Below are 24,498 nucleotides of genomic sequence, written 5' to 3'. Positions count from 1 at the left end.
TTTTATAATGCTATCCTATGTTATTGCACTATCAATAGAGTTTTACATTGGGAGGCATAAAGCCTTTCTATAATGGTCTTTATGTTGTTTAAATAAAAAACAGTTGGAGTCCCCAGCCAAGAATTAGAGTTCCTCTGTGCTAGATGCTGTACAAACACAGGATTAAGTAACCGTCACTTTTCAGACAAGTTTTTGCTCTGAGTAAGGGAAGGGAGATATGTTCCTCATCTGTTTTTCTGTACACACGACACCTCTGAAGTGATTGTGGACAGTGGGAGAAAGCAGTCTCTCCAAAAACACAGTTGCATGTTCTGTAGTTGTGGTGTGTATAGTCAATAACTGGATATCACGCTATATTAGGCTACTTATGCATCTCAGACTTCACTGCATCTGGGACGATACTCAAGGAGGTGGAATGGGCAGGCCAATATATCTGCTCCTAATATGTCAGTGACTACCCCTGGTCCTCCAGCCAAAGATCCTTGCTCTATGCCCTAACCAGCAAAGTGGGAGAAAAGTACTTCCCTGGTAGAAGAGTTTTTCCATTTGTTCTCTTCTTGTTATCTTCTATGATATCACTGTGATGACAACACATCATCATGCAGGGTCATAACTACAGCCTTCTGGGAATAGGTCTGTTGTATCTTCTGGTTACACTGTCGTGTTGTGGGTAGGCAGGCAGCAGTAAGGAGGTTTGGTAGCATGCAAGTGTGAGGTGCCTCCATTTGTAGCTGAAGTGCTGGGATCTGCGAAGTAGCTAACAAAAAGTTTGCATGGGGCAGACAGACACACAGAAGGAGGTGTGTCATAATGTGAGGCGAGAGGGTCCTCTGGAAGGCATAAAGGGAGGAGAAAGCTGAGGGAGACAGGGCTTGTGGCTGGGAATGGGTGAAATTAGGAACCGAGAGTGGTGGGAGCCCTATGGCAAGGGAAGCTGAAAGGTAGACCCATAGTCTGTGGTCCCACGTGTGCTCAGAGAAACAAAAGCCTCCACACTAGGCTTTAGGCTTCACAATACGCTCCAGCTTTGGCCGCAGAGATGGGAGTAGACAGGAAACTGGGCTGCAGAGGGGCAGGAGAGGAAAGAGAGTGTGTCGAGGGGTGGGGAGGGAGGGTGAACTGGCGTGTCAGGGTCTAACAATGAACCGTCTGTGTCAGGAAAACAGTCCTACTCGGCAGAGCTATTTTTAGGGGTTCAGATTCCCCCCTCCCTGGGTCTTCCACTCCCCAGCCCCCACCCCCCCTGCTCTTTTGTGCTGAGTGGCGCCTGGCAGATTGGTGATTTTAAAGCTATGGATAGAAAAGAGCTCAAACACAATGAAGGAAACGCAGGAGGGAGGGGAGAGATAGATGCCCAGAAATAGCCTATGTGACGCCTCCACTGCGGCTCCCTCTTAGAAGGGGAAGAAATACTTAGGCCTAATGGCCAAAGCTGTTCCCCAGGCTCTCTGACTGCTTCTGGGGTCACTGATACCTTGTACTTGAGAATGGAGAGAACGGTAAAGTCATTATCCGTCCTACGTTCATTCACACACAAACGCTGGCTTGCCATATCTGCTCTCACGCCGAAGGCTGAGGCATTGCAGGTCAGCAGCGAAGCGGGATGGGACAGTGCCCCACCTTCCTGCATGAACCTGCAGCCTTCTCTGACAGGGAGGCCTTTGTGACTAACTTCAAATCCTGACCTATTTTTACAGGTTCAAGGGAAGGAATTAAAGTAAGTGTTGTGGGCCACGGCTTCCTGATTTGGGCTGTGGTACCATGGGGCAGCTGGCCATCATGCTATTTGTATGGCAGTGGGGACTAGGAAGCAATCTGTGGGATCTGAAGTTCAGCTGTGGGAGCTCTGGCTTGGCTGGGTGTTGCTCTTATTCTGCAGATTCACTTTTTTCTGCTTCTATTTTTTTTTAGGAGGGAGAGAAATTCCCCCTTCTTTTCAGCTTTGAACTACTTTTGCTTTCCATACTTCAGGCCAAAGCTCTTTTCCTCTCTGGCTTTGCCTGTTCCTGCCTGTGAAAGCTTTTCCAGGAGGAACACCGGCTTAGTCCTCAGCGCTGCTGCTCACCCTAACTATTGCAGAGACCTGTCCTGCCTCCTGGGCTGTGCAAATCCAGACTTCTTATTTTTTCCTCTATGGAGGAGAACATCGCCCCTTTCCCTTGGAAAAATCCCCTGGCTCAGCAGTGATTTCAGGCTCTGATATGAAGTGCTTTGTTTGTAAAGCCTCCCTTGTTTGGTTCCTGCTCACCTTGCCTGACCTCCTCCTCCTCCTCCCAGCTCGAGGCTCCATGGGCAATCCTGCAGCGACCTCCCCTCTGTCCTCTCACTGAACCTCATCCTGGCATGGGGAAAGCCACCCTCGTAGCCCAGCCTGCCTGGCAAGAGCTCTCCTGGAACTCCTTGCATCTTCTTTCACTCACCACAGCACGTGCCTCTTTCACCCCACCTGCCACGCCATTCCCTTTCTGCGGCTCCCTCTTCCCTCCATGGGGTGCCTGGCACAGGGCAGCAGGGCAGCGAACTGCAGCGTCGGAAAAAGCCTCTATGAATAAAGTGAGAATCCTCCCTGTTTTGACTCTAGCTCCTCTTCTGTGCTTCAAATGCTCTTTTTTTTCTTGGCACAGGAGTGGCAGTCTCTCTCTGTCCCCCACTGCAGCATCCTAGTGGCAATGGCTGGTGGTGGTCCTGTGGCCCAGCCCTGGACAGACAACACCCACCCATAGCTTGACTGGGGTCAGGGCAGCACAGCACAGTCCGCAGATAACTAAAATCATATGGCAGCGCTTGATTTCTGGAGTGTTCATCGTCCAGCAGGACCCACCACCATGGCTCCTAAAGATGGCACCTCCCTCCGCAGCTGCAGGGATTTGCCACAGAGCCAACTGCAAGAAATGGTGCTTTCAGATGAAAATGCCTACCAGCCTGTGAGAAACACAGGGGTGAGGGTGATGGGCTGACCCAGCAGCACTGCTGAGTCCCCATGCTCTGGGCCCATGGGCCACCAAGGCCCGTTGGAGCAGGGATGCACAAGGGAGGCAGGGGGCCCATGCTGCATGGCAGCTATGCCAGCGTGCTCCCTGGTGTGCCTGGGACCGTAGCTCCTTTGCTGGTGCCATGAGGAAGCTCTATACATGCAGGGGTTGATTTTATTTATTGAATTTAGGTTTTTCTTTAAATGAAGTCATCTTCTTCTGAAGACATCCTGTTTGGGTAGGCTTGCAAGGGAGGAGCAGAGAAACCACATCTAAGATGAGGGAGGGCATGGAGGTGAGGGTAGGAGTGTGGTACAGCAGGTCACCAGGCAGAGGGGACAGGCGAGGGCTGTAGACACAGACTGTTAGTGAGGCTGTCTGATGTAGAGCGATGGAGGAGGTCAGCACAGGGAGTTTAAACACCCTGTTTGATTCGTGGAGGGAGGGAGGTGTCTGCAGAGGGGAGTTCAGGATTTTGAAGAAGACAGTGTGGTTACTGGCCGCAGTGAAGCTGTTCCCCCCCGCTGGTCTGGTCCTGGGGCTCAGTCCTGCAGGAGAGGGCTGGTGTGTGCAGAGGACATGCCTCCTCCTTGAGGGGGCAAGAAGAAGGCTTTCTCTTCCTACAGAAGGCAGCCAGCTGCCTGGGCAGTGGGAGGATGGCCTGGCGAGACATCCAGATCTGAGCGTCCTGTTGTCTGTCCGACCTGTTTGAAGTCTGCCCCTTGGCAGGCAGGCAGGATGCACTGCGGCACGCGATGGGTTTGGCAGCACGCCGGTATAGGGAGGGATCCCGTGCGCCAACTTGACATCAAGGTACTGTCAGAAGCCCAGAATAAATTCAAGGAAGTTTTAAGTATTTCATGAGCACTGAGAGTCCCTGAGAACAATCATAGGTCTGGTGGCAAGAGCTCAGTTTCTCCCTTAGTCTGGGAGCAGGAGCAGGAGGCTGGGAACTGACAGGCCAGATGTCTCTCTGGCACCCTTCTGCAAATCATTTTCTCCTCAACCCATCACCCAGCAAGCTGTAAAATGGGGATAATTATGATAATTACAGTGATAAACTGCACAATAGGAGTTACAATTGCTCAAGGTCCTTCACTAGGGCTCTTGGTGTTTTTTCTTGTACGTGAAGTGATAACATCCAACCAAGAAGTCACCATACCAACAGACAGAACCTGAATTGCTTTTGGCAGCAGTCGGATCATAGTCAGAAGCTTGATTTCTCTGAAAAATGACTCTGTCAAAATAAAAGGGTGAGGTGGTGAGTTTGCAGAGTTCTGTGGGAGGAGATGGGGTTTCTCTGCTGTGCAAGGGTACCGAGTCCAGGGTTGAGAAGGGAGGTGGGTTAAGGGAGTCCTTTGCCGTGTTTCTTGGCCAGTTTTCCTCCAAACCCCAACTACTGTCCTTGTCTTTCGTCTGATTTTTGGTCAAAAGCTGCAATTTCCTGTTTTACATTTGTTTGTTTATTTATCACCCAGACCCATACAGTTATATTTGGCACGGTGCGAGAGAGGGCAGTGAAGCCTTGGCAGAGTTAATTTGCTTCCGTAGGTGAAGCATGCAGCCCACCAGCATACTCAGCCCTGTAAAGAGGTCTGAATTTCTGGGATAAAAAATGTGGAGGCAGTGCAAGTGACTGCTCTTATAAGCAGAGATATGGGTGTACTGAAAGTTAGTCTAGAAAGGTATTGGGGGACAGGGACCAGCAAGACCTGGGGCCCAAGGGCAGACCCATCCCGTTTCACTTCTTGCCTCTATGGGGTGATTTCTGTTCCTTCTCTCTAAATCCCTTGGTTGGTCAGGGGAAGCCTTTTTTAGGACTCAAAAGTATGTGAACTTAGATGCCCGGATGGCATCTGTTTCTGCTTGCCAGGGAGGAGGGAGCTGAAGTTTTCCCTCCTCCCCCCTCTCTTTAGTTTCCCAACTTTCTGCTCCCTTCTTGCACTTCGGTAACTACAGCCTGTGCCTCTGTAGAGGAAAGCAAATCCTGAAGTGACAGTCATGTTTGAGGGCAGGAAGGCGCCTTGCGATGAAGGACTTGATGAACAGATGCAGAGATTTACTGGAGTGGCTCCTGGTCTCTCTCCTCCTCATCGGCCCCTCCTCGGGCCTGTTCGGAGCTGAGTGCCGGTAGCGCAGGAAGCGTCTGACCGCGCCACGGGCTGTGGCTCGGCTCGCAGTGATTTCCTCTCAGGCAGTCCGTTATCTGCCGACTCTCAGGACAGGCTTTGCCTCTTCCTCCCCCAGTCCCCATCCCTGTTCCCAACTCCTCTCCCCGCCTTCCCTCAGCCTCTTGCGCGCACACACACACAAGCACACATGCACTTTACTGCCAAAACCCGTCCTCCGCCCCCCTCCTCAGCTAACTTCCTTTCAGCATTTTTTTGAGCTGGATAATCCTAGGATTTGTAAAACGGGGGAAAGGAGAGAGCAAGCGAGCGGGAGTCAGGACAGGAAGCTGGTTTCTCATTCCTCTAACTGTCCGAAGGCAGGAGGAGGGGAAGGGGGGGGAGCCAAAGACGAGCCTTCTGCAGACTCTTCCCCAGTCCCTTTTCATTAGTCCATTTGAACTTCCAGTCTCCACCGAAAGCTGAGAGAAGGACGACCAGACTGGGACGCTTGCTGCTGGAAGTCGTGACAGTGTGACTGACGAAACCCAGAAGGTGGCCGTGGAGGGTCCCAGGACCTTGCTGAGGGAAACACATCTCCCCTCACCATCGCCTGCCCCCAACTTGCCAGCTCCGATGCGGGCACCCGTCCACCACCCGCTTCCCTCTGATGAGAACCCTTCCGGGCTCAGGCTATGATCGCTGCTGCTGCCAGCTGGGGAGCCTCCTCTCACCCTGACCTTCCTCTGCCACAGGAGCAGCCCAACATCTGGTGGGGATTAATGTTTACTTCTCTGGCCGAACGCCGTACGGGACCCCCGATGTTGCTCCCTGGGAGCGGGACACGGGCAGTGGTCTGAGGAGAAGAGCAAGATTTTTGTCACCCAGCGTGAGGCCGGGGGGAGGGGGGCAAGACAGGAGGGGGGAAAACCTCTTTTGGGACTAACCTCATGAAGAACAAGGGAGCCAAACAGAAACTCAAGAGGAAGGGAGCCGCGAGCGCGTTCGGCTGCGACCTGACGGAGTATCTGGAGAGCTCTGGGCAGGACGGTAAATGCCTCTTTATTCTCACTCTGGTTGTGGAGGAGCAGAGCGCGCGTCCCCCTTTTTTTACCAGTAGGACTGCAACCCAGACCTTTCCCGAGGCTGAGGGCTAGACAACCTGGAGGTAGTTTATCCCCGGGAAGTGGAGTCACTGCCTGGTTACTCACAATGAATGAACATTCTGAAGATTGCTTTGGTGACGCGTCTGCATGATCCTTGCATGAGTAGCGTTGTGTGTGGGGAAAGGACTGAGCTAGGACTCTTGGGCTGCCGAAGTGTGGACAGAGGCGACCAGCCATACGTTGTGATGCCCTCTCCCATCTGCCTGGCCGTGGAAGGGAGTAGCAGGCTTTTAGGGAGCTAGGTTCGGAAATCAGGACTGCACTTAGTGCTACCTCCTCCAGGACTTTGAAATCCTCCCGGAGTCCATGAGACTAGAGTGTTGCAGGGCTGTAGGCAGGAACTGGAAGACAGGACAGAAACTGAGGGATTGAGTGGGACAGGGATGGCTGAGAGGTGTAGGGGGCAGCTGAGCTAATATTTTCACTACCCTGCCTGTTATCTTTCTCTCCTCTCCTCCTCCCCCTGACCTCCATGCCCCCAGGTATCAGATGAGAACATAGTAGGGCAGACAAGCAATAACTCCAGTAAGAACAGAGGGTCCTGAGCCTATGATCAGCCCTTGATGAGGGAAGGAGCAGAACAATTTTTCTTAAAGAGGGTTGGATGACGAGAGAAGCAGTTGTGAGTTTGGCATACAGAAAGACCTGCAGTTTAGCAAGAGGAAAAATAAATATATGCCTGTTACCATCCCTGATGTTAGCATTATGTTCCAGGTTTAGCATTATGTTCCAGTTTGAATTAACTAACTTTTACCAATGTCAGGCTACTCCAAGCAAAAAAAAAAAAAAGGCTTCTAACAGCAATGTCAGCTTTGTACAGGGAGGGCTGTACAATCAGGTCTTTCATTTGCTGATGAGCATGGCTGATCAAGTGCAGTGTGGAACTGCACGGGCAGAGGGATGGACTACATAACAGTAGTCTTTTCCATCGCACAGTGAAGAGGACAGTACCTATATCACTAAGATAAAATCTTACATATGTGCATTTACTTAGGTACGGGGAAAACCAGTCATTCAATTTAATTGTGAGTCATCTGTAACAATTACTGTATCTTTTAACTTATATAGCCTTTAATGACAATTGAATTGAAATAGCAAAAATAACAGACTTAATGAACTGATACTACTTTGTCAGCGTGAGGTACAGAGAGACAAATTCCATCCATTGCTAACATGAGCTGGCATGGTGGAGGAACAATTTACAGCTGTTTACAGGAATACTGAAAAACAACGCAGGGATGGCAGGCACAGGCAGTATATTCAGTTGAAGCAGCGAAGGAGATTTTAAAGGGAGAAACATAGTTACTGCAGTTGAACTGAGGCCAGAACAGCAAAGTTTATTACCCCAAATCCCATAGTTTTTTAAAATAGTTTTTTGGGCACAAGAAAGAAGGACATTGTCTCAAGTCTCATTTGTGGGATGGTTCACAGTTCCAGCCTACTTATCTCTCTGTGCTGAGGAGCAGTGGAGGAGAATATGAAGTTCCTTTTCCTTTATGCAGAACTGCTATTTGTTGAATAGCACATCCCGTTGCCCAGTGCCGTGGGATCCAGAAATGAAAGACTTGATTGTTACAGGTTATTTGGGAAGGGTGTAAGTTAGATTGGTACAATTCGATTTGCCCAGACAGTGGGAGAAGAAATGAGACTGTTAGAGATATTAATTTCGTTGCTGTTAGGGCTCTCAGGATCAATAGGAATGTGACTCAGTATGCCACAGTGATGTCTTGGGAAGAGATGAAGGTTCAGATGTCACCAGGACATCACAAACTTGCTACCTGTAACTATGAAACAAAATTAGAAGAGCATTTAGGGTATGAGATATCGTTGATTTGGGGATAGTTGAATTGTCCTGTTAAGAATTATTTTCAGTGACAAGCCAGTGCTCCTGCAAGCAGGGGCTTTGGTAGCAATGTAAAGCCCTAACTGTCTCTCTGCTTTAGATAGTACTATGTGTTTAATTGGTGGGATGGAGGCTCTGGTTGTTCCCTACTTGGAAGCAATGAAGATGTAAGACTGTTCATAGTATCTGGGAGTGATGAGCAGGGGGAGAGCACTTTGGCTGCTGACCAGAAAATGTTTTGTGGTGGACCTTTGTGAAAGCAGGCTTCAGAATGCACTTGGAATGGTTAACTAGAAAAGAAGAGGCTGTAGGACGGGCAGGACACAAGTCAGATTGGTTGTGCTTTCATGCTCGGGTCTGCTTTATGCCATCCTGCAGTGCTGCTTTGTGTAACTGGTGCTGCAGACTCGCACAGGCGAAGAGCAGCAGAGACCTGCTTTGCTGGTGCTGGGGATGGCAAAGAGAGCACAGGGGATGGCCAAGGCTCATGTAGACAGTTGTTTGGCTTTTTTCTCTCCGGATGAGTACTCGACCATTACAGTTAGGGGGTGCTGCACTACTTGTGTGATGCTTTGTGGAGGAGATGCACAACTTGAGTCCCTACGTGCTTGCGGTTGTTGAAGAGCAGCTTCGGCTTTCTGCAAAGACCTTAGTCCCTATGTTGTTGCCAAATTCCAGTGGAGAGAATTATATTCTGCTTAAGGTATCAGCATTTCCTCTCCTGTCATTTAACTGTTTAATAACTTGCAATGGTCTGCTTCAGAGATGGCTGCATTTCATTGAAGGGTGAAAAGATCCCACTGTCCCCCTTACCAGACAGATGTACCTAAGGCTCTGTTATAAAGAGCTTTAAGATAATACAACAAAAGCTGTGGCAGAACTATGAAGTGTTTAAGAGTGGTGTAGATGGAAAGGCTTTAGCAAGTACAGTGGGGTAGCTCAGGAGACTCAAAATATGATGCAAAGCCTATAGCCCTAAGTTGATTCTTCAGATCTGACCCAGGTCAGTGGTGATGGACAGATGTTGCTGTCTGGTGGCTGGTTCAAAGCTCAGATGTGTTGAATTTACTATATTTCAAGTCAGTTCCTGTCACTACCACATTTGACCCTACTTGGCCTTTTCCTGCTGGCAGTCTCTACACAGAGATTGGTCATGCTCCTTATGGGGACAGACTGCTATCAGTGCTCCCAAGCATTTAAAATCATGACTCAAGCCACAAAAATCATGAGATAAAATAAAAATCAGTGCTGCGTTCTTTTTCTGCTTTCTGTTTTCTGAAACTTCAGAGTGCATCAGAGTTACATTTTCAAATCTTTCTCCTGGCAAGACAGCTAGAAACTTGGGGAAAAATTAGCATTTCTTCCCACTAAAATTCTCAAACAATGCCTTTGATAGCAGTGGATTTGAGGAAAAGCTCACATAAGACATAAAAGAATGGTAGCTGGCAATACCAATGAGTAAAGTTGTCTGATTTTGCATAGTTCCTCTTCTGTTGCTGCCAGCACTGAATCCACACACGGAGGCAAGCGATCTTTTGGAGTGTCAGGCCTTCACTAGAAAGCAGTGTCAGGTGTTGGGCATGGATAGGCACCCATGCAGGAGGAAATTAGTGCTAATGTCCTCTACTAAAACATTTTCTTGTGTCAAAATAAAGTGTTGTACAGGTGCAATGGAGCTAACAGATACTAACCTTGAAAGATTAATATTAGAGACATGTTTCAGCCTCTTGATAGCCAACCTGGTTCCCAGAGGAGAAAAGCACATAGTGCCTCTACTGAAGTCAATAGAACCTGCATGTCAGGCCCCCAGTTCCTGTAATAACAACAGTATAATTTTCTAGTGATGGATGGGACAGCAGAGAAGATGAAGATGCAAGGTTGTGCGCAAACCTTAGCTGAGGCAGAATGGTCTGAACTGCTTAAGAAAACAGTCACGAAGAGTAGTCTTCCTTCTGGTTATATCACAGAATTGTTGTAAGAGGGGGCTGAAAAAGTCAAAGCTGTTAAAGTGAGAGTGACTAAGTCAAAATGGAGTTTAATATTCCCAGTGCTCCTAACTGTGGGAGATTCAAACTGGGATTTCAGGTACACAACCAGATACAACTTTCACTTTTTAAAATGGAAACATGCACAGCATCTACAAAAATTGGATTGTGCTGGTAAAATATAATCCAGTCTTTTGCATAGGAACTGCTACTGATTGAGACCTACCTTTGCTTCATTTGCTTAAAGCCAGGTAGGACTTGGAGAAAGGCTGAATTGTTTCCTTCATTTTTAGTATGATGGTGTCTAGATGTTGGGATAGGAGGTGCTACCAGGACTGCAAAAAGCCAAATCTCAGTTTAGATGCCTTGTTCTCAGGGTGCAGGTCAGTTCTGTGTGTCTGAGCTTCCCCTATTTACTGGAGAGTTAATTCTGCTGTTGCTGTACCCCTCTGTGGTTTCTTGCACATCTGTTTCCTGCCTGATGTTGTCTGGTTGGGATGCAATGAGCTCAGCTTAACCCCCTCGTACACTCCCCACAGCTCCCTCAGTGGCTCTCATCCTAAGCCTGTAGCACCCAAAGCACTTTCTATCTCTTTGTCTAATGCTGCTTGTTGGCTTTGTTTGTTATTTGCTGTAGAAATAGGGCTGCTTCATTTGGAGAGTTTGAAGCCACCGTACTCTCCACTTGAGGCTCCTTCTTGCTGTGGCAGCAAGCAGGGCAGGCCAGCGGCAGTCCCCAAGGCTGGGGAGGGAAAGGGAGCTGTTGTCTACAAATGTAGCACAGGGACATCAGTGAGGAAAACCTTTACAAGCCCCTGGATTGTAATACGAGGAAGGAGACAACAATATGGGTAGCCCATATGATATTCTTCTACGCTATGTGGCTGTGCAATGACTACTTTTGACTTGTCACAACTGCATTTGAATGGAAGAATAAGGCAAGTTTTCACGTAGTGTTAGTGGTCTCTTAAAAACATGGTAGCTCTGACTTGCACTGGCTCCCCATGCAGGATCTTAACCAGTTTTGAGAGCTGCAGTAGATCAAGACTTCACTGTAGGATAGGCAAGTATTTCTGAGAGAAAACAGTAATTCTGCGGTAATATGCTTCGTACAAAGGAAAGGTGGCCTTGGATACTCTTTGGCTGTTTTGGTACAGCCCCTTAGCAGGCTTTCTGCTTGATTTTAATGCTATATGTCTCACTGTGAAGTTGCCTTGTCTGTACTCAGATGAATGAGGAGACCTGTCACTCCGGAAGAAAGTAGTTTGCTTTGAGAACAGACTTCCTTCAGAACCAGTCGTTAACTCTGCTACCCAGATGTGAAGCAGCTTTTCTGGGTTGTGTGTCTTTCCTTCCTCACACTTGCATGTGCAGCTGCACGTGTTTGTGGGATAAGAGCATGCAGGGATGTGCGTAAGGGTAGCCCATATAAGCGTGTACCACGCAAAGTTGCATTTGTGTCCGCTGAGCATATGTTTTTAAGCTGCTTCTCCTGTGTTGATATTTCAAAGAGAATGCATGCCCATACTTTTGGGTAGGTGCTTTTGATTAGTGATGCATGCAGAAAGTCCTGGGAAAACTGCTGAAGGAACATTAATAGCAATATGGAGGAAAAAGATGAGGCTATTTTTTTTTTTGAAGTCCCCTTGGAAAAATGAAAATGCCACACGCTCATGTAATCTGCTGCAGAAGAATGAAGAGCTGCATTCATCCTGCTCTCAAAATTAGCAACTGTGGCACTGGGGATTTCTGTCACAAGAACTGATCAAGCTGAGAAGAAACATTTTTCTCTTTCTGTAGCCACATCGCTTTCAATCCAGATCTCTTCCCTGACCTACCTCTCTCTGAGGCTGTGCAAACACTTATGTCCCTGCAATGAAGGAACCTGTAGGGCTAGGAAGAGAATGGATCAAGAACAGGCTCTTGGGCTGGCTTGAAATGCATTTGTCCTTTTTTTTTTCTGTTGTGCTGCTGCAGTCTGCTCTACATTTTCACATTGCTGATATACTAAGAAGCCCCATGACCTGCACTCTGTGGGGTCTATCCCTGGCTGTAGTCATGCAACCTGTGTGGATACTTAGGGCTGCATCCCCTCATCTTTGTGACGGGAGCAAAAGGAAGAGTTGGGCTCTGAAGTTTGGGGGCAAAAGATGGGGGACTGTATTATTGTACAGTGAAGGAGAGTTGTGGCAGAGGAGCCCTCAGGGCTGAGCATGTGAATTGGCAGCTGGAGGAGCTGGGCTGGGGTTTGGGGGAAAACAACTCCTTGGCCTTTCAGAGTCTGTCAAGGCATGTCCAGCGGCCAGGGGACTGAGAAACTCTGCTGCCAAAATGAATAGTGTGGGGGAAAGTATTAATAAGGTAAAGGTTGCCTTTTCTCCACTCGTTCTCACAAGTAGATCATCACATTATGAGTCCCAGATATCAGCCTCTACAGCAACAAAGTGAGAGCAAAACAACACTGGGAACAACAGGAGCAGAAGCCATCTGTCTGCTTCTGTTACTCTACTGTTCCTCCTTGTTTTGGATGATGTTTGTGTTACTTCCTCAATCTGTTTCTGGTTCCTAGGAGCTAGATTTTTGTGTCACTGTGGCAGTGTTACTGCAGTTAAACATTCATGTTGCGAGCTCAGCTCCTTGTTCTGTATTGACTTTCCATTGCTAGCACCGTGTGATTAGCAGAGAGCTCTTCCATGTTGCCTCCTGCTTTACATTTCCCTTACCAAGCACTGCAGGAGGCACACGTGTCATTTACATGCACTAAGCCCCACTTTGATCCTACTTTCTCCCCCACCCCCTGCAAAAAGCATGAATCACATGTCTTGTCTGCAGATTCTAGATTAGGAAACGTATTTTGATTTAACAAATGTTTTCTCTTTGTTGGTAACAGCTGATTTCATCTAAACTTGGGAAACCAAGGAGTAGAGACTTCACTGCTTGTGGCATCACAGCTCTCAAAGGTTGAAGGAAATAACTGCAGTGGATGAAATGCTGGCACTGCACAGCGTGGATGTACAACATAGGCTGATGTAGGCATGGTGAACAAGTAGTCTGGGAGATCCCCAATTGTCTGCAGTGCTTGGATCCAAAGTTTTGTTGTAGGCCTGGTTCTAGTTTAGAGAGCTCATAACACAAACAAAATACTAGAAAGCTTGCATCTGTAACTTGGGGTTTGTGTATATGACACAGTTCTACAGCAGCAACATTCGCTGGCAGTCAGAGTTGTGCCAAAGATTTATGTTCCAGTGTTTCTCCTTTAACGGTGACAGGGGAAATAAAAACAGCCTGTCAGTAACACTATACCCAGTCCTGCTCTGAAGGGCCTGGGGTGGGGTGGCTGTCAGACTGAGTGCCCACATCACAACTTGGACTGGATCTCTGATCCACACCGGATGCAGTTTTCCTAAGTGTGAAATACAAACGGAGGGTGATTAAAGGATGGAGAGCTACCAGCATCTGTCTCCAGTCCTGAACCACCAACAGGGTGCGAGATGCACTTAGAGCTCTGAGATGGAAAACTACAGATACCTTATTACAATACAAAGGCTGCTAACTGGCTCCACTGCTAGTTGTTTTAAGAACAACTAGTGTTGCTAGGTGCCTATTAGTATCTGCTTTCCATACATTCCCAGAGCCTCATGCCCCAGTTGTCCTTTGTTCGTATGCCAGAGCCTTCAGCTCCTCTGCTGATAACTCCAGTGAATATGTTTTGCATTGTCAACAAAAAAAAATCTGCAGCATGTTTACAATGGACACAGGCAGAGAACAGTGTAACATAAATTGAATTTAGCGTTAAATTAAATAACGTGAGGCAACTCTGCTGACTGTATTATTAACTTTCATACTTAATTCAATAATGTAACCCGCTGTTTACTATCTTTATCTGAAACCACAAGCAGACTTTCTGGTCTTCTGCACCAGTGTGACTGCAGATATGAAAATACTTACCATGAGCTTAAAACCTAGCTTGTTGGCAAATGTTTAGGCCCTTGCATATAATGAAGTTATAGACACCAATACTAAACTTCATCCTCACTCGAGTGTAGATCAATGGTACCATTGTGTATGAGAGTGAGGAGTTCAGTCCCTAACGCTACAAGTCTTTTGGCACACACCACCACGTAAGCTGACAGGGAAGTCCCAGTCCTCTTCTATCTCACCATCCTGCCTTGAACAAGACCCTGCAGCTGGATTATATTCCCCATTTTCAACCCTGTGGAGGCCCTTTTGATCTTAACAGTGCACCAAAAATGATAGAGCAAAACCCATGCTTTTTGCACTTGCCTTCAGTTCCTCTACCTCAGTTGCTGTCCTCCTGTTTGGGAGCAGCAGCCTGGCCTAGGCTCAAACCAGCCTGCCTCCACTCTGGTGCCAGCAGCTGGTGCTGTGTGTGACAGCCCCAGTTCCAAGCAATGCTGGGTTGGCTGCTTCAACTTAGGTGATTTAATGTCCACGTAGAAAGAGTTACCTTAACAGCAGTAGAAAATGTTACAGAATCACAGAATTACTGAGATGAGCGGGGACTTCTTGAGATTATCTAGACCAGAACATCTGCTCAAGCAGGGTCAGCTTGAGCCAGTTGCCCAGGACTGTGGCCAGCTGAGTTTTGACTATCTCCATAGATGGAGACTCTACAACCTCTGCGAGCAACCTGATTCAGACTTTGAACACCGTTACAGTAAAAAAGTATTGTGTTCAGAAGGAATTTTTAATTTGTGCCTCTTGTCCTGTCAGTAAGCACCACTGAGAGAAGCCTGGCTCCCTTTCCTTCATTCCCTCCCGTCAGGTATTTGTTCACAATGGTAAGATCCCTCCTGATCCTTCTCTTATCCAGGCTGAACAATTCCAGCCTCTCCTCATATGGGAGATGCTCCAGTTCCTTAATCATCTTTGTGGCCCTAAGCTAGGCTTCCTCCAGTAAGTCTTTCTTGTGCTGGGCAGCCCAGAGCTGGAAACAGGACTCCAGGTGTGGGCTCACCAGTGCTGAGCAGAGGGGAAAGATCACCTCCCTTGACCTGCTGGCAATGCTTTTCCTAATTCTTCTGATGTTCCTAGTAATTTATACAGTTTCTGTCAGAAATTGGCCTTGGTCTCCCAGCCTAGGCTGGCAATTTCAGTCAATAACATGTAATTGGGAGAGTGTAAAGGATCCTTTCTGCCCTGGTTAATACTGAAAATGAATTGTCTTTTCATAAAGGGCCCCTGTTCTTTAATAGTTTCTGCAGTCTTGCTGCTGGCCAGCTCAAATGAATTAATGTATGCTTTATATAATATGCTGATATGCTACGTCTTATGAAAGCTGTGCAGAGCCTTGGCTTAATAGAAAGCCTACAAATAACGCTGTGAAGCAGCACACCTTTCTCAGGTGGTGGTTGTACAGCCCCCCGAAAGGCACTGTGCACCAAACTGGGGGCTTGTGGCCAGACTTGTTTCTTTCATGGTGACTCTGTTCCATGCCCTTCTCCAGCACGGGGCCTGGGCAAGGGGAGGGGAGATGTGCGTCCCCATGCAGGATTCTCAGCTGTGGCTGCTGCTCTCAGAAATATGCCCTGAGCAGCTGAGCTGGGTTCATAGCCATTTATCTCCAGCTCCTCTCTCTGCCCTCTTCTACACTCAAGGCTCAGCTAACTAAATGCCTTTGGAAATGCTATTATCTCCTGTGCTCTCTGGGGCCAGGAGCAGCTTGAAGATTTATCATCTGGAACAGGAGGCTTTGTTTAGTTCTGTAAAGCACAGAACAGCTAAAGACAGAACAAAAACTAAACCTCAACCCAAATGCAAAGTTCTCTTTACATCTCATGTCCTTTCTTTACTCACTCCCACGTTGGAATGTGTGTACGTTTGGTTTTGTAATGTCATTAAATATTGTCAGATGGTGAAATGTTTGGAGGAGGTATATCTGCATCTCTCAAATGAACATCCAAAGGCCCAGGAGAGATTCCTGTTGTAACTAGGTTGTGTAACTTGTTTCCTAAAGAGTGTTAGACAGGATACAAGTTCAGATTCTCCAGTACAAACTTCATTTAGGGGATATTGCTGCTGGTTTTCACCAAACACAGCAGCATTGGCACTGCCTTTTTTTTTTTTGGAAAGATGCTGACGTGCTTGCAAACTTTCTCTACATGTGAGATGCAGGGCTAAGAATCAAGACTAGATCTGTTCCTGGTCTCACCGTCTGTATTCATTTGCTCATCAGAAAATGTTGATTTAGCAAACCCAGAACACTGGAAGAAAAGGCAGGGTTTATTTATCTGGATCTGAATATTTCAGCTGGGATATTTTTGATACTGTTAGTATTCTGTATTTGCCATCTCAGCAGTGAATGTGACTGTCAGTCCTGTTGCAGCACAACTGGGCCAGCCAGCATGTGGAAAACCCTTTGTTCTATGTACAACTAGTGCTTGTTTTTCTATTCATCTCTCATGGTGGTGCTGCTGGTAGTGATGTCCATCACACCTCACGAGGTTCAGAGGTGTGATCCTCCTTCAGAGAGTGAGCCTTCTTCTGGATCCCTTGCATCTGTGCTGCAGTTTGTGTGAAATAAGCTGTGAACAGGACTGAATTCCTTACTTTCCTTATGCAAAATCAGAAAGGGGAACAGCTTCACCATTTTGTTCTTTCTGCTTTTATCTTCCGAGTGTGCTCCATTTGGTATTGCATTTTCCTTACCCTTGCTCTGGTCAGGTAGTTTCAGATACATGAGAGGCTAAATGAGAACAAACTCTCTTGTGAGATTTATTGCATCTTCTGCTTCTAATCAAGACAAAAAAATAGAGCAACAGACTTCCTTCTATAATCCTGTTCTCTCCCTTCCAGTCCCGGCTGGAAACCAAAACTACAACAAGGTAGAGGAATGCAGCAAAAAAAGTTAAAACAAATGTCCTGGAATCTCTAAAAGGAGCGTGGGGTTTGGCCTGAGGCGATGGCTCAGGGTTACAGAGGGGGTGTGGAGGATTCTCCCTTCTCTCAGGTGTTTTCAGTTCCCCTTACTTAGTTGCTCCCTCCCCCGCCCCCTCCATTTCAATAACTTTATTGCCAGGCTGGCAGTAGGCACACATTGCCAAAGTCAATACATCAAGCCTCTGCGCCTAAGGCGGGCTTAGGAGCGGTAAATGGGAAGAGCTGGTTTTGATCTATTGAGTCCATTATTCTTCCTTCCTGGCTCGATAGTGAGCGCCAGTCACATACTGCTGCCCAAAGTTTGCTGTGTAAAGCCACAAACGGGGTTTGAGTCAGGAAATTCAGTTCTGGATCTCAACAGCTTCAGTTTGGGGTTCCCCTCTAGACTTGCCAGAACATGGATAAGGAGTGACATCCTCCTGCAGCCCCGTCCCGGGAGCAGCCAGGCACAGGTGACCCAGTGCTCGCTGTCCTCGGGATGGCAGGCAGAGAGGGCGGTGGAGGCAGGCCCCCCCGCCTCGGCACTGCTTGCAAACATGCTGCTGAGACAGGGAAGGAGCCAATGTAATAAATACAAAGAAGGGCTGGGAGTCCTAATTAGTCCTCATTTCTAGCCTGCTAAAATACCCATCTGTCACTCTGCTGCAATAATGAGATTTGAGAAGATTAACTGGATACTACTTAGGCTCTTGAACATGGCAGCTCAGTAGTGTGCTCCTGTTCAGCCTTAAGCCGTCCTTACAGCAATTACACCCTAAGCAGGTTTATGTCTGGTTAGTGCTTGCATGGGAGTTGCCAAAAAAAATCTGCTGCAGGGATGGAGTGGGTGATTCAAAAGATGGCAAGCGTAGTATCAGTTCAGTCAAGCTGCTGCCTTGGCATCATTTGGGGAAATATTGCCATTTGGGTGCAGGGTAAAACAAGGGCCCAAATCCCTTAAAAAAAGCCCTCTGGTTTATCTTTTGTTTCTAGGGGGTAGGGACTTTTTTGCACATGTACATGCTGTGCTGCATCTTTTCCTTTCCAGAAGCAATTTCAGCTAGAGCCATGATTTGTTTTTTTACCCAGTGTCCTAAACTGTCACGTAGCATTGCTCTGCCCAGCTCAACAGCTGCCACCTCCCAGCCTAGAGGTGGGTGGAGTGTGTCTTGTTTTTGTAGTCTGTTGAAATATTTCAGGATGTAAGGCGCTCGTTAAATTATTGATGTTAACTCTTGGGCATTAAAGACAGACGTGAACTGCAGCTCTGGACCCTAAGGGCTTTGGAGGCTTATCCCTGCCCTAATAATGGTTCCCTACTTGGGATTTTTCATGTATCTTACTGCAGATTTGAACTCACTGCAGGACAGTGGAAGGATTTAGCAAATGGACAAAGGGTGACAGCAAGGCTTTTCTTTACAACATGAGATACCTATGAAGAAAATTGAAGTGGGCATTGGTAGAAAAAGGGGAGAGACACACGCGTGTTTTCTTTGGAAGAATGGAAAAAAATCAGAAAAATGTGTTCCTGCCTCTTGACAGAGAGTGTTTGCAGGATATGAAAAGATTTTGTATAGTTGTGATTCAGGGGATAATGCAGGTGCACCCGACATTAATTCTTGTGTTTAAGGAAAGATATTTTAGCTTGTAAAGTGCCTTATTTCTATCATTATCTCCACTTCTGCCTCCTTGAAAGGAGGCTGATAGCAATAGCGCTACTTGCTTTACCTCATGGTGCCACCAGTGTGGAGGCTGGGACATTCAGTGCAGTCCTGTCTCTGCAGTGCTTTCAGCTCTTTGGTTGGGCTGTGGTGGTGAAAAGCGGGACCTTGGCCGATCTGGGACAAGGGAGAGAAGGCAGCAAGCATGGCACTGCACACTGCTGAGATCTCCGGGCGGCTTCGGGGACTGCTCACAAGTTCACAGGGAACTGATGGCAAACAAAATCCTGGGTATGACAGGAAAATCCTCTCCCATGTTTGACCAGGGGTCTCATATTTGGGTTTGAATGGGAAGTGTTCAAGGGGCTTCTCCCTTCCCCTCCCTCTCCCCACCCATTCTCCCCTCTCTGCTTCAGGGCACTGTGGTTGCATACAAACCTCCCGTTTATTATCAGGGAGAGGAAGGGGTGAGGGCCATCTCTGACCCTCTCCTTCCCTTGGCAGTTTGCATGTTAATTAGCTTGTGCCTACGAGACAAGCCCGCAGCCTGACAGAGCAGTGATTCAGTGGCCGAACAATGTCCAATTATCCCGGCCCGGGGAGCAAGAGGCCGGCCTCCGGCACATGAGCTCCATGTCCCTGGCCAGATGGCTCCTCGAACTCACTTGGTCAGGCGAGTAGCGCTGCTTGGGGGATTTGACATGTGTCAGCAGTTTCAGCTGAGTGCTTTTGCGAGCTACCAGCAGCACAGTTGTCTGAAATATTGGGAAGAGCTCCACACACGACCTGGGCAGTACCATCCACTCCATGCCCCACACCGAGGCAATACTAGTGCCTAAAAGTGAGCATGGACGTTCACGTGTGAAATGAGATTTTGCACCGTCAGCTTGGCTTCCTTTATCCTGCATCTGGTTTGGTGACCTGGTGGAGGTGTAAGCAGCTTAAAAGGTCACTTTTTGCTTTTCTCTTTACATTCTGGTGTTTGTACATGAATGAAAGTTGGGTTGCTCAGATTGCAGTTCGAATTGCGTAGAGCAAGGGAGGTGGTAGGAGTGGCAATGGTGGCATGCCACAGGCTATGGCAAGCTCTGCTCCAGCCGCTGCTTGACTCAGTGAGAGATCTTAGGCCACTCCTTCTTTTTTCCACATCCTACTCCTCTCAGTGGTTAAATGATGCTGGTATTGTCTTCTTTTTGGTACGAAGTTCTCAGTATTATTATTGTTTTTATTACCCTGTTTTCATCGCCCAGTACTGAAAAGTGGGCTCTTGCAGCTGTGGGGAGTACCACATTGGATGACAGTGAGAGAGGGCAGAAAAGGACGGCACTCGCCCAGCTTGCCTGTCTCAGGCAGGCCCCATACCAAGAGCCTCAGAGGGAGGTGTAAGGAACACCAGGGTGGCATTACATACCTAGCACTTCCTTCTGAGTTAGTGGGGCCTTTACCTCGATACGTGATGTTTTAGCTTTGAAGAGAACATGACAGCCACTTACCACCTAACCTCTGGGTCTAGGAAATGGAAAAACAATGCAGCATCTATCTATCTGGAACAGCAGAGGAGATTACCCTAAACTGGAATTTGGCCAGGGTGCTGTCTTTAGTTCTGCTAATCTTGCAAAAAAAAACCAAGAAAAAAAAAGTGCTACAAAGACTTTCTGCAAGACTGCAATCTTCATTTTGCAGTCTCTGATTTAGAAGGGAGAATATGCAATAACACAGCTTTCTCTTTGCACACCACAGGACGTGGTTTATTACTGGCTCATGGAAAGGACTGCCCCTTACAAGTCCCTGGCAGTAATTTAAATTGATTCTGGTTTTGGGACCAGGCCCATCCTTAGGTTATTGATAGAATCTAATGGTAATGCATCCAAAGAAACAGCTGGGAAGGAAGAAGTGTGGCAGAGATATAAAAAAGGAGACTAGATGGAACAAATGGGGAAAGGGAATAAGGGCAAAGGTGAAGTGGAGAAAACATGTGAGGAAATTCCAATATGCTTGAAACAGAGAAGGGGGAGGTTGGAAAAACTAGTCTGAGAGCAAAACTGACCATATTGGAACAGTCAGAGACTGCTGATGAATAGTAGAAGACAGAAGGCTATAAGTGGGAGCAAAATTCTAAATCCTGGCAGCTTTGGGGGTCAGGGTAGAGCAGATGAAGAGATGCTTTTCTGGGTACAGACAGCCAGAGGATAGACAGGAATAGTGTTCATCAGAAACAGTGGAGAGTAAAGGAAGATTCTCACAGTGCCAACAATTTTTGCTATCCAAAACTCCTCTTCCAGATTCTTACCCAAAACTGAGCCAGAGAGAGAGGTGAGGGAATTATTTCTGGCTCCTTTCAGCCCTTGAAACAAGCTTAGTTTTGGAAAGCGCAAAGAGATACCATTGAGTTACTGCATTGTGAGTGATGCAGTTTTTCATCAGCTAACTGTATTTTTTTTCATTCCCCCTTTGCTGTGTAAGTGGTGTTAAAATGAGCTTCAGTCTCTGATCAGTTCCAGAGTCTATGGGTGTGAGCAAGAGAAGCTTTGTCTCGCTTGGATAAGCTTTCAATACTTAACATTTATATGTGCTCAGCTTCATTGCCTGCTGAGGGTATGCAGTGCCTCAGCTTCCTTTGCTTTGGAAGCCTGTGCTATGAATCAAAACTCTAGTTTTACAATCTCCAGTCAGTTCCTGCTTTCGGATCATGCAGTTCATCACCCTTTGAGATAGACCTGTGTAAGGAGATGAACTTAGCCTGGCATTTTTTTTCCTCTGAAACCCATCAGCCATGTTCCAACATCAGGATACAGGTCTTGGCCTGAAGTGTGTGGGTCAGCTGTGTTGGCTGCAGAGAGCTGCAAAGGCAAAGAGATGATTGACTTATACGGCAGTACTGTAGCTATCAAAATGTAAGGAAGTTTGATTAAGTATGATCTCAACGCCCTTTTCCTGCAACACCCCTTCTTGTGTTTGCAACGTGTTTGTTAGTGTCTCAAAGCCCTTAGTACAGCAAGATCCAGGATTCAGACAGACAAAAGAAACACAGCCCAGAAACCCAACTACTTGGTATTTGCCTTTGAAGAAACGCAGTGCATTACAGGATTTTTTTTTGTTGCTTCCTCTTTCCTTGCTTCTCCCAATCTTTGTTATTCCCAGCAACGACTGTATTTACTTATTTGCCTCTTCCCAAACCACTGGACAGGCAGAGGCTTCATCAGGGAGCAGTTTAGCAGGACTGCTAGAGTGGGCAAAACAATGGGGCCTTAATCAGGGCGCCTCCAGCAGCCGTTGCTGGCCAGAGGTTTCCCTGAATTCCCAACATGGAACAGTTGCCTCTTTCATGAAGCGCCTGTGGGATGAGCACAGGATTGCTACACCCAAAGCATTTTCATGCAGCAATGGCTCTCTGAAAGGAAACGCTACTGAGGACACCGCCTGCAACGCCCCAAGCTACTGGGGTGTCCAGTGTGAGAGCCTCTTTCTTCCAGGCCTGGGCTGTGTTTGCTTTCCACATGCGATCTGTGAATAGCTCAAGTCTGGAAAGCGTTTAGGAAAGCATCTAACTTTTCTCTTAAAGGAGAAAAAAAAAGGAGGGGGAAAAAAAAGAAAACATCAGGGGTAATGAAATACTTTCCAATGACTTGATGCAGTGTGGCCAAACCATTTGTAATAATTTCCTTTAAATTCTTTTTATATAGAAAGAATTAAATATGAAATCATGAATCAGGAAGCAGTCATCCTGCCAGCCAGTGACATGTACAGAGAGATCAGAGCAAAGTGAGAAAGACACAGAACAGCAGGAGACTTGCAAAAACCTTTTTTAGCTCTCTCTTTTTCTTCCTCTTTTTGTTTAGTGTACACATCCATGTAGTACTAACATTTCTTACCCAAAAGAAGCTGTGGGAATCTCCTGCTGTTCCTTGTCTCTCTGATGGCAGCCCTGAACCTTCCTGTCTTGATGTGTCTCATCTGTCTGTGTTTCCTGATGGATTTTGTAGTCCCCAGATGTTTGGATACCTGATTCATCTCAAAGGAGACTGCGAAACATTAAGTATTTTTAAATGCCCAGCTTTATAATTGCTTTGTTTAACTTTGCAACGTTCTGAACTCATATAAGGCAATAATAAAAATCACTGCTGTTTTCCTTCAAAGGATTTTGCTGTTGCTGCTTCTAAATTTGTGTGCCTGCAACGGCTTTTGCCTTTGTGCTAGCAAGGTTATAACATTCCTATTTCCCGAATTCATATTTTTCCAATTCTCATTTTCAAACCCTCTGTAACGATTCCTGTCAGGACTGCCCAGGCTGTTGTGTAAAAGAGGACCGAGGTTACCCAAGTACTACCAAACCAAAGTTAAGAAATTTCCCCAACAAAACCTGAAATCAGAAGAAAAAGACTTTGTGTCTGTTTTCTACAAAGATCTATAGGTCTACAAAGCTGGCTTGAGTTGCACCTGAGTTTTGCGTATCTCAGGAACCTGCTTGGATTACTTTCTGGAGGTTCTGGCACTGGCCTCTGCTGTCTCCTGCCCAAAGTGGGAGATGAAAATGCCTGTCTGGAGCCCAGCACATTTTGAGCTGGTTCTCCTCAGATTGCTCTGATCAGGGCTGAATTTGAAGTACAGATGCCCAAGTTCTATTTCCCTGAAATCTGGGGTGTTCAGCTGCAGGGTTTTTATCTGAGTCTGTCTCTAGCTTGGCTCCAAGGAAAAGGAGAGTAAATACTACAGGCCAGGAGTCTACAGATGCAAAAAATTATAGGCTTTAAAATGTCACTAGCTGAGCACATAATGGATATTCTTTGGATTTTATGATTAGCTGTTGTGTTCTGTTGGCCAATGCTGCCTTCCTGATGCGATTTATAAAGGAGTCTCAGGTCACGGCCCGGCAAGCCAGATTCAAAAGTGGATTCCCAGTGAACACCACTATCTTTTGCAATGTTTTCTTTGTTTCTTCTGAGCAGGACAACCTTGCTGATGTACAGCTGACTGTGACTCCCACCCGCTTTGCCATCTCCCTTTCCAGCCTGAGGCCAAAAGTCATCATCCACACAAATGTCTACTTGCATACTGCAAAACTAAGGGGGTTACAAACCAGGCTATGCTGCTAAATCATGTCATTATGCCTGGCATTTCAGAGCAAGGGTAGTGCATTATGTGCAGGATTCATACAGCTGACTCCCATCTCTACCCAGAGCCATCCTAAAACCTTCGATGGCCCTAACGCTGCATGTGAAACCAGGGTCTAACTTTACATGGGACCATCTATGCCCAAGGGACCAGGACATTGGTCTGTACTCCATGACATCTCTGTTTGCACTTCATGCATTTGTATTGATGTACCTCCCTGCAGCCACTTTCCTGCTCTGCTCAGGTGGGCCAGAGGCACAGCTGGCCTGACCGACTGTCCCCTGCCCAGCTGTCCTCTGGTGTGTGAAGCTGTGGAGTAGAAGGGAATGTGCAGGGCTGTGTGGCAAAGTTGGATGGAGCAGGGTGGTACAAACCAAGGGATCCGGTTAGGAACATCCTCCTTAGCTGCAAGTTGTACCACAGGCCTTCCCTAGCGTGTGGCTCTTGGCACCCCATGTGTCCTTTCAAGTGCTCCAACACACAGGGTGTCTCACAGTGGGACACAAGAGGTATAAGGGATTTACATGCTGGCAGAGAAAGGGCGTCTTAATTATGTTACTGTGGATCTGAAAGGTTTTTCCAGCACCTTGGAGCACTCTGACACCTTGCCTCCATTTCAGCATACTGCCTGTTACCATTGAGCTCCTCCAGAAGCACAGGCTGCATGGCATTGGGCCAGCTTCTGACCTCAGTGACACTAGTATAAATCTGGGATGCTGCAGCCAACTGGTGTGGAAATACTTCAAATCTGCATATACAGCAACTGTTCCCA

General features: G+C 47.1%; 1 protein-coding gene across 1 annotated transcript in view; it reads left to right on the top strand.

The window, feature by feature from the left end:
* The first annotated feature begins 6,030 nt into the window (after nucleotides 1–6,030).
* Nucleotides 6,031–24,498, top strand: part of ARHGAP31 (Rho GTPase activating protein 31) — a 55,688-nt gene continuing 37,220 nt past the window's right edge. Inside the window, exon 1 of the mRNA XM_009697886.1 lies at nucleotides 6,031–6,130. Coding sequence (XP_009696188.1) covers nucleotides 6,031–6,130 — 100 coding nt within the window. The remainder of the gene's footprint in view (nucleotides 6,131–24,498) is intronic.

Source organism: Cariama cristata, unplaced genomic scaffold, assembly GCF_000690535.1.
Source record: "Cariama cristata isolate BGI_N322 unplaced genomic scaffold, ASM69053v1 scaffold20700, whole genome shotgun sequence".
NCBI lineage: Eukaryota > Metazoa > Chordata > Aves > Cariamiformes > Cariamidae > Cariama > Cariama cristata.
This window is presented reverse-complemented; position numbering and strand designations above follow the sequence as displayed.